Here is a 13807-nt window from a genome sequence, read left to right on the forward strand (position 1 = left end):
TCCTGCAGGTGAGAGGGGAGAGTGAGCTCATCCCAAAACTGTCGGGGGGTCCCTGAGAGGGTTTTTTTATTGGGGCGTGTTTGGAGCTTGCAGACTGTGGAATTGAGCCCCAAATATTGTCTGGGAGGCCCAAATAAACCCTGGGAGGGTTTTTTCTCTGTGTGTGTGTGTGTGTGTGCGTTTGGATCTTGCAGGACCCCAGAGCTGAGCCCCTTGGGGGGATCTTTGGGAGTCCACGTGACCATTGCCCAGGGTCACCAGGGGGAGGACATTAGTCCTGGGGACCCCCGGGGCAGCAGAGGAGAGGAACCCCTGGGACCCCCGGAGTGGGGGGAGCAGAGAGGGGTGATCCTGGAGCTGGGGGAACCCCGGCTGGCTGGAAAGAGGGGGAGCCTGGAGAGGAGGGAGCCCTGGGACCCCTGGGATCTCAAAGTAGATCATCAAGGCAGAAGGGACCCCATGGACCCCCAAAAGCCCCTGGATCATCCCTAAGCAGGACGCCGAAGAAGGGGGATCACCTGGAGCCATTGGACCCCCATCATCCCAAGGAAAGGAAACCTCTGGAACGCCAAAAGTGGAGAGATCAGAGATCGGGAACTCCTGGGAGAGTTGTTTTGGGCTGAACCTTGATATAGTGGAGATTTCCATGGACACAAGACTCCTGCTGAGTTCCAGGGATGGTCTTGGGCAGTGAGGAGCCTCTACTCCAAGGTGCTCCCACCTTGGTTTTCCCCAAAGCAGGATTTGTCATTCCCAGGCTGTGGCTGGATGGAGAAGGGGGAAAAGCCCTGGAGATCCTGCAGGAGGAGGGGCTGCAAACCCAGCCCAGGGAGCTGTTGGGAGGAAAGAGCTCCCCTGAGCCAGGAACGTGGCCGGAGTTCCGTCAGGAGCTCGGAGCTGGTGGAGAAGGCTCATGGCAGGGAGAAGCCCCACAAGTGCTTGGAATGTGGGCAGGGTTTCAGCTGCAGCTCCACCCTGATGGAACACCAGAACACCCACACTGGGGAGAGGCCCTGTGAGTGTGGGGAGTGTGGGGAGAGCTTCAGTGGGACCTCTGACCTCACCGAGCACCACAGGATCCACACTGGAGAACGGCCCTATGAGTGCTTGGAATGTCAGAAGAGCTTCAGGTGGAATTCAGAGATCGTCACTCACCAGCACTTCCACACCAGGGAGAGGCCCTGTGAGTGCCCAGAATGCAGGAAGAGCTTCGTGTGCTGCTCCAGCTCCATCCCCCATGGGAGGATCCACGTTGGATGATTCCCAGTGAGCCCCGTTGGGCAGAGCCCCGGTGACCCCGCTCTGGGTGATCCCAGTTGGGTGTGGGGAAGGTGTTGGAGAGATTTCTTTCCCCTCTCCTTGTCCTGGTGTGATTTGGTTGGTAATAAATTCCCTCCCTGTGCCCGGGCCGGGTCTGTTGTGCCCGTGCCGGATTTGCTGAGGGATCTCTCCCGCTCCTTGTCCCCAGGCAGGAACCCTCGGTTCCATTTGCTGTCCCTGTGCGGCTGCGGGGGGCAGGGACAGAGCGGCTCTGGGGGGTGCCTGGCATGGGGCCAGCGTCACCCCTCGCCACGGGCACCCCTGAGACCCCGCGCAGCCGGGCACACATTTCTGGGCACAGCTGAGCTCCCAGCTGCGCAGCGCCCCAAGGCTCCCCGTGCCTGGAAAAGCCCCAGCCGGGGCTGCAGCGTCCCGGAACCGCTCAGCCAATCCAAACGCAGCCAAAACGCGCTGCAGCCAATGGGAGCGCGAGGAGTTGAGGAGTCATCGGTTGTGTGGCAGAGCCTCGGCAATCGGTGCCCAAAAGTGCTCGGAGCCAATGAGAGCGCGCGGCGCTGCTGAGCCCGCGCTGCTCCGGACTGGTGCTGCCAGCGCAGCGCGGCCGCTCTGGGGCTGGTGCTCCCTGGGCGGCGCTGGCCATGGGGCGAGTGGCGGCAGCTGGGGCCGTACTGGTGGCACTGGTGGTGCTGGGAGCCCCCCCGGCTGCGGGCGCGGAGCTCTCGGGAGAGCGGGGGGGGCGGGAGGCGGTGGGACAGGGGGGAGAATGGGGAAAAGGGGGCGGTGGGAGCCCGAAATTGCAGGGGCAGGAGGAGGAGGGGACCCCGAAAGGAAAAGCGGGAGGGGCTGAGGATTGGGGGCAGGTGAGGAAGGGTCGGGAGAGGGTGGGAAAGTAGGGAAAATGGGAGGTTAGGACCCCAAAACTGAGCGGGAGGGGGGGCTGGGGATTGTTAGAAAAGGGTGGGAAAGGGTGGGAAAGAGGAGAATGGGATCCTAAAAGTGAGTGGGGAAGAGGTTGGAGGTGGAAGGGGAGAGGATGTGGAAGGGCAAATGGGGGAAGGGTGGAAAAGAGGAAGTGGCAGCTCGGGCAGGAGGGATCCATGAGTGCCCTGGGGCACAGGGGGTGCGGAGTGGGGATCCGGGGTGGATCCCGGAGCTCTGGGGTGCTGGGGGGGCACCCCCGGACCTGTGTCCTGCACACACAGGGGTGTTCCAGTACGTGGGAAAGTCCGAGTGCCAGTTCATGAACGGCACGGAGAAGGTGAGGTACCTGAGCAGGTTCATCTACAATCGGGAGCAGTACGCGATGTTCGACTGCGACGTGGGGCACTTTTTGGGGTTCACCCCCTATGGGGAGACAGCAGCCAGGTATTGGAACAGCGACCCAGACGTTATGGAGCAAAAAAGGGCTGCGGCGGACTGGCTGTGCCGGTACAACCACGAGTATCTCAGCCCGTTCCTCACGGAGCGCGGAGGTGAGCGCGGGGCAGAGCGTGTCCCCTCGGGCCCTGCCCTGGCAATGACCCTGGAGCCCCTCAAAACCTCCCTGGAATCGGCCCAGAGCCCTCAGCCCTCCTTGTGCCCATCCCCGAGACCTTGTGTCCCTGCCACTGACCCCCCTGGCTCTCCCAGTCCATCCCAGTCTCTCCCAGTGCCTCCCGGCTGTCCATCTCAGCCTAGCGTGGTGCTGCCGCCTCTCAGCCAATCAGAGCGCGTGTCTCTGATGACTCATCAGTTGCCAGGCAGACCCGCAGCGCCGAGTGCCCCGCACTGGACTCGGCCTCCCAGTGCCGCGCACTTCGTTCCCAGTTCCTCCCAGTGCCGCCCCAGTCCCTCCCAGTCCATTCCCAGTCCATTCCCACTTCACTCCTAGACCTCCATCCTCCCTCCCAGTGCCCCCCATCCCCTCCCATCTCTCTGAGTGCCACCCCAGTCCTTCCCAGTCCATTCCCAGTCCCTCCCAAGTCCACCCCACACCTCCCCGCTCTCTCCCAGTGTCCCCAAGCGTGCCCATCTCGCTGGTGCCCTCGAGCTCCCAGCCCGGGGTTGCTCTGTGATGGATTTCTAACCTGCCCACACCCAGCTGAGGTGGTTCCAGGGCCAGCAGGAGCTCTCTGTGGTGGCCACCGACATGGTCCCCAACAAGGACTGGATCTACCAGCTCCTGGTGTTACTGGAAACACCCCCCTGGCGCAGGCTCACCTGCAGCTGCCAGGTGGAGCACGTCAGCCTGGAGCACCCCCTGAGCTGGCACTGGGGCACAGGGGAGGAATTGGGGGCGCTGCCAGAGCCACTGGGATGTGCTGGGAGCAACTGGGGGGGAGTTGGAGACAGCCTGGTTTGAGCTGGGATAGGGGCTCAGGGGAGTGGAAAGGCTGAGAAGGGGTTTGAAGGATGCTGGGGAGGGTGGGATGGGGTTCCAGGGGTCCTGGTGGACACTGGGAGGGAGTTTGGAGGTGCTGGGTGTGACTGGGAGGGATTGGAGTGAGCCTGGAGGAGCTGGAAGGAGATTGGGGATGGAAAAGCAGAGCTTGGGATGAGGTTGGTTGTGCTGGGAAGAGACTGAGAGGGGTCTGTGCGAGTCCTGGTGGGGCTGGGAAGGGACTGGGAGAGGGTTTGGGGGTCCTGGAGCTGTAGGGGAAAACTGGAAGGGGGTGGTCGGATCCTGACAGGAATGGGAGAGGCTTTGGTGTGTCTAGGGGAGACCGGGAAGGGTTTGGGGGGAGATTTCAGGGGTTCCTGGGTGGGATGGGAGTGACCGGGAGGGTACTTGGAGGGGCTTGGGGTGTCTCTGAGAGGTTTTGGGGGGTCCTTACTCCTGCAGACCCCCCAGAGATGCCACTGGATGCCGCCCGCAGCAAGATGCTGTCAGGGATCGGGGGCTCCGAGTTGGGCTTCATCTTCCTGGCGCTGGGGCTCAGCTTCTAGGAGCGTGTGTGCTCCTTCCCCGAAGCCCCCAGCCCGGTGTCACCCCCTTTTCTCTGCACACAGAGCTCCTGAGTCGCCAGTGGCCGTAGCCGCTCCCCATGGTCTCGGGCCCGGCCGGGACCCCCCGCTTCATCCCCACGCTGATTTTGGGGGGGGTCGTGTGTCCCCCCAGCCCTGCTGTCACTCTGCCCCTGCCCGCCTGCTCCCAGTCTTCCCAGTAAAGCTTCCCAGTTAAACCCAGCCCAGGTTATGGGGGGCAGTGGGGAGGGACTTGGGGGGACCCCACGCGGGGGCCGGGACTGGGCAGGGAGGGTGGGGTCCAGGTGGGGAACACTGGGTGCTGCGGGTCTGCCCGGCAACTGGTGAGTCATCAGCCCCGCTCGCTCTGATTGGCTGACTCTTGTCCATCGCGTTCTCTCATTGGCTGAGGAGAGGCCCGGGACTGGAGAGAAGCAACGGCAGAGATCCCGCCCCGAGCACCGGCACGGGGACAACAGACCCAGCCTGGGCACACGGAGGGAATTTATTACCAACCAAACACAGCAGCACAAGCAGAAGGGAAAGAAATCCCTCCAACACCTTCCCCCCACCCAACGGGGATCACCCACAACAGGGCTTATCCACGATGGAGAGACGGGGACAGCCGAGTTTAGACCAGAAGCCAATTTCATTGAGGGTACCAGGTGTTTATACAGGGTTTTACTTGTGTGGTGCTCAGACAGGGCTCGATGTTTGCTAACAATTTCCCATTGGTTACGCATTCTTCATGACATCACGGCACCTGGGAACATTATCTTATCACAAAGTCTCACAACAGGTTGCTTGGTCACTTCTTGCCCAGGGAGACTTAAACTGTGTCTGTGTCTCCCACAGTTGCTGCTCAGTCAGGCCTCAGATATCGGCCCCTTTATCAGCTCCATTGTTTTCCTCTCTGTTTTATTCCCCATTCGGGGGCACCAGGGCTCTGCCCAACGGGGGTCACTGGGGATCATCCAGCCTGGATCCTCCCATGGGGGATGGAGCTGGAGCAGCCCACAAAGCTCTTCCCTCACTCTCTTCCCTCACTCCAAGCTCTTCCCTCACTCCAAGCTCTTCCCTCACTCTCTTCCCTCACTGCAAGCTCTTCCCTCACTCTCTTCCCTCACTGGAAGCTCTTCTTTCACTCGGGGCACTCGCTGGGAGAATTGAGGTGAAAAATGAAAAGCTTACAATTCCGATAGATTTGTAGGATTTGGTATGTATTTCAGCGCCGCGCGCACGCCAGGCTTTTCCCTTCACTGGCCATGTGTGTCCCTGAAAACTCCGGATTCTTTTTTATTACTCTAGCTAATTTACATATTCATATAATTTCACAATAGGTTCATGCATATTCATTCTTCTGATTTTGCCTTACACTTACAGCTAGTTACACTTGTACTCACTTTTTGTCAGAAAGTACAGAGAGAACTCCTGGGTCACTCTGCGATGTCTGTTTCAAGGTTGGAGGAGTCTTTCTTATCTCTTTAGCTTACAAATTTGCATTCTTTCTCTTTAGCTGGGGCAGTTTTGCTTGTGCTCCAGTTACTAGACTAAACAGCATATTTTACTTATGTTTGCAAGCACAAAGAAGAACATTTTACCTAAATCCAAAGGGATTTCTACCCTGTTAAATTTTTACACTATTTCAGGGCTTCCCTTACTGGTGCCTCCGTTGGTGTTGGGTCAAGTGAGAGCTCTGTGAGAAGCTCTTCCCACACTCCCCACACTCGTAGGGCCTCTCCCCGCTGTGGATGCGCCGGTGCAAGGTGAGGTTGGAGTTGCGGTTGAAGCCCTTCCCGCAGTCGGGGCAGCAGAAGGGCCTCTCATCTGTGTGAATCCGCTCATGTAAGAGGAGAGTGGAGCTGGTGTGAAACCTCTTCCCACACTGGGGACACTCGTAAGGCCTCTCCCCAGTGTGGATGCGCTGGTGTGTTCTCAGGATAGAGTTCTGGCCAAAGCTCTTCCCACACTCCCCACACTCGTAGGGCCGTTTCCCAGTGTGGATCACCTGGTGCTGGATCAGGTTGGAGCTCCGCCTGAAACCCTTCCCACACTCCCCACACTCGTAGGGCCGTTCCCCAGTGTGGATCCTCTGGTGCTCGATCAGTTTGGAGATGTGGCTGTAGCCCTGCCCACATTCCAAGCACTCGTATGGCCATTCCCCAGTGTGGATCCTCTGGTGCTGGATCAGGTGGGAGCTCTGGCTGAAACCCTTCCCACACTCCCCACACTCGTAGGGCTGTTTCCCAGTGTGGATTCTCTGGTGCCGGATCAGGTGGGAGCTCCGGCTGAAACCCTGCCCACATTCCAAGCACTTGTGAGGTTTCTCCCTGCCATGAGGCTTCTCCACCAGCCCCGATATCCGGCTGGATCTCCGGCTGCCTTCCTGGCTCAGGGGGGCTCCTTCCTCCCTGCAGCTCCCTGGTCTGGGTTTGCAGCCCCTCCTCCTGCAGGATCTCCGGGGCTTTTCCTCCTCCTCCATCCAGCCACGGTACGGGAATGAAAAATCCTGGTTTGGGGAAAAAACAAGAGGAGAGCAACTTGGACTGGAGGTTCCTCCTTGTCCCACTTCATCTCAGGAAATCACTGGGCATCTTGTGTCTGTGAGAACCTCCAAAACACCAAGATTCACCCCAGAAATACTGCAAAATTCAAGACACAGATAAAAAAATCCCCACACCTCAAAATTCAGCAAAAACCTCCTTCAAAAGATAAAGATTCAGCTGCCACATAAAACCAAAGCAACAACATTTAGCCCAAGCAAGCTCAGATACACCAAGATTCACCCCGTGAAAATCCTGGATTCCCCTCCACAGTCACCTGCAGCATGTGGGGGGAGCAGCGCTCCTGGGGCTGGGGGGAGGCTGCAGACACAGGGAAGGGTGGAACCTTGTGCTGCTTCCTGTTTCTGCTCCTCCTCCTCCTGTGTCTCTGCTCTTCCTCACACTCCTCTTCCTCCTGCTATTCCTCCTTCTCCTGCACAATCCCACCTTCTCCTGCCACGCCCATCCTTTGACCATTTTGTTCCTCAACCCTGCTTCTCCTTCCCTTCTCCTCCTGCCCCCAGGCCCAGCACCCACTGCCGGCTCCCTCTTCCCCCCAGACCCACAGCATCCCAGCGCAGGGGCAGGGATGGAGCTGGGGCAGGTCGGGCTGGGGCAGCGCTGGGCTCTCGGCCGCTTCCGCCCGCACTCGGTCCCCACTGCAGCCGCTCCCGCCAGGACAGCGCGGGGGGCCCCGGCCTTGGCGCTGCCCCACTCCCACCTCCCCAAATTCCCCTCGCGGGGGCGATGGGGCCGAGGGGAGGGCGCAGGTGGGGTCCAGGTGGGGAACGCTGGGAGCTGCGAGTCTGCCTGGCAACTGGTGAGTCATCAGCGCCCTGCGCTCTGATTGGCTGAGCTCTGCCTGAGGGCTGGGGCTGCAGCAAAGAGGGGACACCCTGCTCCAGGGGGGATGTCCCGAAAACGGGGGACCCCCATGAAAGGAACAAGAGGAAAGTGTCTTTACAAACAGATGCTGTGAATCTGCTCCGAGATACGGCCAGGCACCTGTGCATAAGGAAGTGACAGGAGAAGCCATCGGTTTCAGGAAATGTTATCAATTGATGACACAGACTGCTGCTCAGCCAAGGTCCCGCTCAATTCATGAACTTCCAGAAGAACAAAAAAGACTTAACAGAGCCATGAATATCGTCTGCTATACAATAGTGGGGTGCACATGAAGGGGGTATGTAGCAGGTGGATTGGGAAGTCTGCACCTCTCAAGTACTTCAGCCAGCGGGGAAAGGGAGAGGGAGATGTGGCCAGGAGAACTGGGATGAAAAGGAGGCTGTGTCCTCCAACAACTGCAGAGATCCCATGGGGAATGTCCCATGGCCTCTCCCATTTCTAGGAATGAAATTACTTTTACAGGACTCCTCTGTCTGCTTTGTGGACAGAAACCTCTGCTGATGTCAATTTTCCCGCACACCCTGGGGCTTATCCGGAATTCCTTCCACCGTCCGGAGCGGCGGGCAGGGAGTGCAGCTGAAGGTGCCTCACCCACTTTGGGTGATCGGCTCCCTTGGCTGGCGGCGGCACCGGGGATCGATTGGGGACCCGGGAATGACCAGGAGACAGACGAGGGACACATCAGGGGGGTCTGTGAAGAGTCAGCAGGGAGAGAGCACTGAAAATCTCAGCAGTGAGTGCACTGGGATCTTCGGGGAGTGAACATGGCAGCGCACCCAGGGAGGGGAGAAAAGGGAAAGCCAGGGAGGGGTCCTGGCCAAAGGGATGATGATCCCAAAATGTCTCTGAAGGGTCCCTTGGGAGAATGTTGAGGTAGTTTGCACATTCCTCCAGAGGTAATTAAGGACATGGACAGCCAGGGGGGCAATAAGGGAAGAGGAGAAGGGATTTGGACAACAGGGGATGGATGGTGTTGGTGTGCTGGGAAGGGATCGGGTGAAGGGCAGTGTGCAGCAATATGGTGAAGGCAAGAAGCAGCAGGAGGAATCTATGTGGTGAGAAAAAGGATGATGGAGAAGGGAAGGAACAGAAAAATACAAAGGACTGGGATGTTTTGAGCACTGTCCTATGCTCAGAATTTGCCAGCTGATCCAGATCCTTTCCATCCCGGGTTTCCCGGAGAGGAAAAGAAGGAGGTCAGGATGTCAGGGGGTTTCTCTGTGGTGGGCAGCGGCAGCACCGGGCGCAGAGGTGCGGGACCGGGAGCACGGGCTGGGGGCCTGTGTGGAGCTGCGGGGCCGGGCCGGGGCTGTGGGGCAGCCGGGGCTCAGCGCCGGGCGCTGCCTGACCCCACCAGCCCCGGGCAGGGCCGGCAGTGGCCCCCGGCCCCCAGGAGCCTGCGGGACGCCCCGGCCGCTGCCCGGCCCCGTGGAGCTGCCGGCCCTGCCCACCGGGGGGGCCGCCTTTGGACACTGCGGCAGGACAGGGACCGGCTCTGGGATACGGGCTGGGGAGGGGACCCTGAGCACAAGGAGGAAAACAAAGACACATCTGGGAAATGCAGATTGTACATGGAAGGATCAGGGTTTTCTATTAAGCATTTGCTTTAAGTCGCTGGAGAAAGGAAAGATTTTGCACAAAGCTCAGCAGCTCTCAGAGGATGAGCACCCACAGGCAGTGAGCGCGGCTGCAGGAGTGGCAGAAGAAGGCCCTGGAGCACTTGGGCACAAAGGCACAGCAGCTGAATGCAAGAAGGGATGAGCAAAAGGCCAAGCTGAAGGCAAAGGCCATGGCACAGCTCCTACAGCCCCTCAGGGATCAACCCCAGGGCCCAAGGGGGCCCGAGCACCCAGGGGACAAGATCGGCCACAAGCACCTGGCAGAGGCATTGCCCTCCTGGGCAGGGGAGAGCCCACCCAAACAGCCCCTGGGAAGGAGTCAGGGCTGTAAACCAAGATGCCATGGGTACGGCTTTTGCCGTTGGCTTTGGCAAGAAGAGGAGCCAGACCCAGGGCAGATATTCAATTCTCTCCCTTGCAATTGATCTTGGGAATTCCTTACCCTGGTAATTCTCCACCCAGTGCAGGGTGGGGATAAGGGATGTACATTTAAAGCAGTCTGTGGCCAGAGTCCTGTCTCTTGTGAAATCTCTCCCACAGGAAGCTGGGCTGGCACAGAGCCTGCCTTGGCACTTTGCTGTTCCCAACATCCAAGCAGGACATCGGGCCCTGCCTAAGGAGGCCAAAGCAGCACCACTGGTGGCCAAGTGGCGTGGCCCATGCCAAGTGTCCCTGAGGCCAGAAACAGCCCCCAGCACAGCTGAGCACGGGGGGACCCCTCAGCCTGGGCTCCAGGGCTCTGAAGCCCCGGAGATTTGCACTTCCCGCCTGCAGCAGGAGCATGGGAGGCCCCCACGGAGCCTGCACTGAAGGCAGCGCAGCAGCAGCCAGGGCTCCACAGCGGGGCAAGCCCCTGGGCCTGCCCACACATCCTCTGCTCAAATCCTCTGCCTGGGCACCCTCCTTGGGCATCTCCAGCCACCGGGGCCAATCCTTGCTGCCACTGCTGCAGCTTCAGTGCTTTCTGGGCCTGCACTGCCACAGCTGTGACGAGTGTGGGGAGTGTGGGAAGAGCTTCAGAGAGAGCTCTGACCTGATCCGGCACCAGGTGATCCACACTGGGGAACGGCCCTACACCTGCTTGGAATGTGGAAAGGGCTTTGGGTGGAGCTCTGAACTGAGAAGACACCAGCGCATCCACAGCGGGGAGAGGCCCTACGAGTGTGGGGAGTGTGGGAAGAACTTCTCCAGGAGCTCAAACTTGACCAGACACCAAGGGAGGCACCAGTAAGGGAAGCCCTGTTAGTGCCCCGAGTGAGGGAAGAGCTTGGAGTGAGGGAAGCGCTTCATGCGCTGCTCCAGCTCCATCCCCCATGGGCAGTTTCCGGCTGGATGATCCCCAGTGACCCCTGTTGTTCAGAGCCCTGGTGATCCGTGGTCCTGGTGATCCCCGTTGGCTGAGGGGATGGTGTTGGCTTCTTCTCCTTGTGCTGCTGTGATTTGGGAGGGTTCCCATGGATGGGGGAGGGGCGGTGAGTGGGGGGTCCTGTTGCACTGGGGGGGGCTCATGGATCAGGAGGGGTCCCAGCATTTTAAGGGGGGTCATCTAACGGGGTGAGGCAGTGCACGGGGGGTCCCGGTGCCCGGTGACTGGAAGTGTCGGAATCCAGGACATCCCTCTGGCTGCCCTGGATGGCTCGAGCCCCTGGCAGGGGGCTCGGAGACCTTGGCATGGTGTCAAGAATGCCTGTGGCTTTGGTTTTAGCCCCTGGAGAAAACTGCCAACGTTGTATGAGGAATTACAAGCCACGAGGGTTTGAGTAGGGTGGTAGGTGAATTAACACAGGGTGAAAAAGTAGAATTTTAGGGTTTTAAAATAAGGGGTTCAAGGGGACAAGCTGGAGGGATTTGGGCGTGTCCTGACCTTCTCCTTCTTCTTGCCCTCCATGTCTTGCTGTGGTGGTGACACTTTTCTCTTGGTTGAAGGTAGAGTCACAGTGTGCAACATGAATGATAGGTGTTGGCACGTTATTGTAAACACAGTACAGGTACTTTTTAGTGTAAAAGGCAAACACCGCCCTGAGGGCAGGGAGGCTGCCACAGACCGACCTGACCTGCCAGACAGAGCTCAGCAGAGCGGACAAAGCATGTTATGGATAAGAGAAAATAAACGACCTTGAGAAGCAAAGCTACGCATCCCGACTCCTCCTTTGGCTGCATGGGCTGGGAGAAAAGGACTTTTCACAATCTCAGGGTCATCTCGACCAGCAGAAAACCGAGAGGGGGGGGTCTCCACTCGTCCCAGTGCCCGGTGAGGGGGGGCGGAGGCACTGAAGGGGGTGCAGGTGCGGTTTTTGGGGGGTCCCAGTGCCCCCCGGGCAGGGTCAGTGCTCAACAGTGGGGGCTGCCTGGGGACCCCTTCGGCCCCCAAATCACAGCTGGGTCTCCTGCAAGGCACTGAGGGGAGGCTCGTTCACCCCCCCGCCCCCACCAGCGTCGCCACACACCTTCCCAAAGTGTCCCCAAGTGCTCCCAAAGTGTCCTCAGAATGTCCCTGAGTCTCTGCATAGACTCATCATGTGCTCCGTCAGGTGATGTTTCATCTTGAAGCGTTTGCGGCACTGCGCGCAGGTGAAGGGCCGCAGGTCCAGGTGCATGTTCACGTGCCGCTCGCGCATGCTGCGGTGCAAGAACGCCTTCCCGCAGTGGTACACGAACACCTTGGCCGAGCTGCATGAGCTCACCTGGGCGGCAGGTGAGGGCTGCGAGGGGCCGGGACACGCCCCGGCTGCGCGGGGCGCTCTGCGGGCAGCTCCGGGATTCATGATTCGGGTGGGTCTGGGCGAAATTCCCGAATTTTCGTGTGAAATTCTGCCGGTCCTTTTCCAAATCCCCTCAGTTCAGTCCAGAATCCTGCTGGTTCTGGTTGAAATCCGCGGCTGCGCGTTACTTTTCTCGGCCCCGGTCATCTCTCGAACACCCGGCTTGGGCGTCTCAGCTTTTCTTCGGGGCCGGGGCTCACCGCAGGTCCCGGGCGCTTTTGCCTCCGCGCTCCGGGGTGGGCTGTTGGCCGCGCTTCGCCGTCGGCGCGAGGGAAGAAACAAAGAGGCAGGGAATTCACCCAAATCCGTCTGCATGGCAGCTGGATGCTTTATTGGTTGCGAGAACTGCGGTGGAAAAGCTGCAGCTCCTCCCAGCTTCGCACGGATGCAAATGGCCTTGAGCATGCCGAGGAGTGGGATGAAATAGGGAAGGGACAGGGCGGACGGGGAGCCCTCCCGCCCAGTGGGTACAGACATCGCGGTGATGACGTGTACTACTGCGACCAATGGGAACACGGCAGGGGCGGACACGGGACTTTGGGGTGAGTGGCACCGCGAGAACAGGGAGACGGGCATGGAAACCACAGGAGTAGGGAAAAACCCGGGGGATGCACGAGGGTACAGAGAACTGGGAAACTAACAAAGAAAAAACCCATAATTTGAACCCAAACCCAGGATGCAACAATTCCCCGCTTTAAATAATATAAAAAAGACAGTTGTTTCTCTTTGGATTCTTGCGCAGTGGTCTCTTCTCCTAGCTTCTTCTGCTGCTGTGACTGCTTTGTAGATGGAGAGGGCCTCGGGATGGTACTGGAGCTGCTTTTTTCCTGGGTGTTTGGGGATAGGGGAACTGGGACAACAACTTTATTATAAACACGGCCTGGAGACATATACGGTCTGAGGTAGATGTGGGAAAAGTGCTTTTTAGGGAGATGCTGAGTCTCTCCCTTTTCTGCGGTGTCTGCGATTGGATGCAACCCCTTGGTTGGTGGGATCATCGGTTGCATCCACTGGCACTGTATCGCTCTGACTCACTGACTGTCCTGGTGTGTAAGGTTTGACATGCCTCCTGGGGATCCACTTTACTCCTGAGGGCGTGGATACGCAGGCATATCCCCATCCCCAAGTCAAAAGTGGTAATGGAGCCTGGATTTCTTTAGAATCTGGATCCCTCACTAATACTGGAGGCCTCTCCTCTGGCTGGAGCTCCTGATGTTGTTTGAAATATCTCAGGGCTGGCGGATCTTGCCTGTCAAAAGAGCAATTTAGGAAATTGATGGTAAACAAGGCCTTGCAGAGCCTCTCGTGCGGTGACAGCACTCGCACATCTCCCCGCTGCTTCCGGAGGACCTGTTTCAGCGTCTGGTGAGTCCTCTCTATTATGGCCTGGCCGGTGGGGGAGTGAGGAATCCCGGTTTTATATTGGACCCCCCATTCCTGCAGGAAGTTACTGAGCACCCTGGAAGTATATGCTGGACCATTATCAGTTTTTATTGTGGCTGGGACCCCCAAAGTAGCAAAGGCGTGTATGAGGTGTTTTCTCACGTCTGTGGCCCTTTCCCCTATGTGGGCTGAGGCAAAAACCGCTCCCGAGAAGGTGTCCAGGGTTACATGGACATACCTGAGCTGCCTCAGTTCAGGGACTTTGGTGACATCCATCTGCCATACCTCACACCTGCGGAGGCCTCTGGGATTCACACCTGCTCCCAGTGTTAGTAAAGATGCCTCCTGACAGTTGGGGCATGAGGCCACA

At 58.8% G+C, this 13807-nt stretch overlaps 2 protein-coding genes and 1 pseudogene across 2 annotated transcripts in view; 2 read left to right on the forward strand and 1 right to left on the reverse strand.

The window, feature by feature from the left end:
- Positions 1-10649, forward strand: part of LOC137464123 (zinc finger protein 850-like) — a 466862-nt pseudogene extending 456213 nt beyond the window's left edge.
- Positions 1-13807, reverse strand: part of LOC137464150 (class II histocompatibility antigen, B-L beta chain-like) — a 124739-nt gene that overhangs the window by 24076 nt on the left and 86856 nt on the right.
- LOC137464177 (class II histocompatibility antigen, B-L beta chain-like) lies at positions 1844-4206 on the forward strand. The gene is given in 5 exon segments (XM_068175495.1): positions 1844-2001; positions 2481-2753; positions 3274-3321; positions 3324-3536; positions 4112-4206. Coding segments are annotated over 5 exon segments (711 nt in total). The 5' UTR covers positions 1844-1919.

Source organism: Anomalospiza imberbis, chromosome 37 (assembly GCF_031753505.1).
Source record: "Anomalospiza imberbis isolate Cuckoo-Finch-1a 21T00152 chromosome 37, ASM3175350v1, whole genome shotgun sequence".
Taxonomy (NCBI): domain Eukaryota; kingdom Metazoa; phylum Chordata; class Aves; order Passeriformes; family Viduidae; genus Anomalospiza; species Anomalospiza imberbis.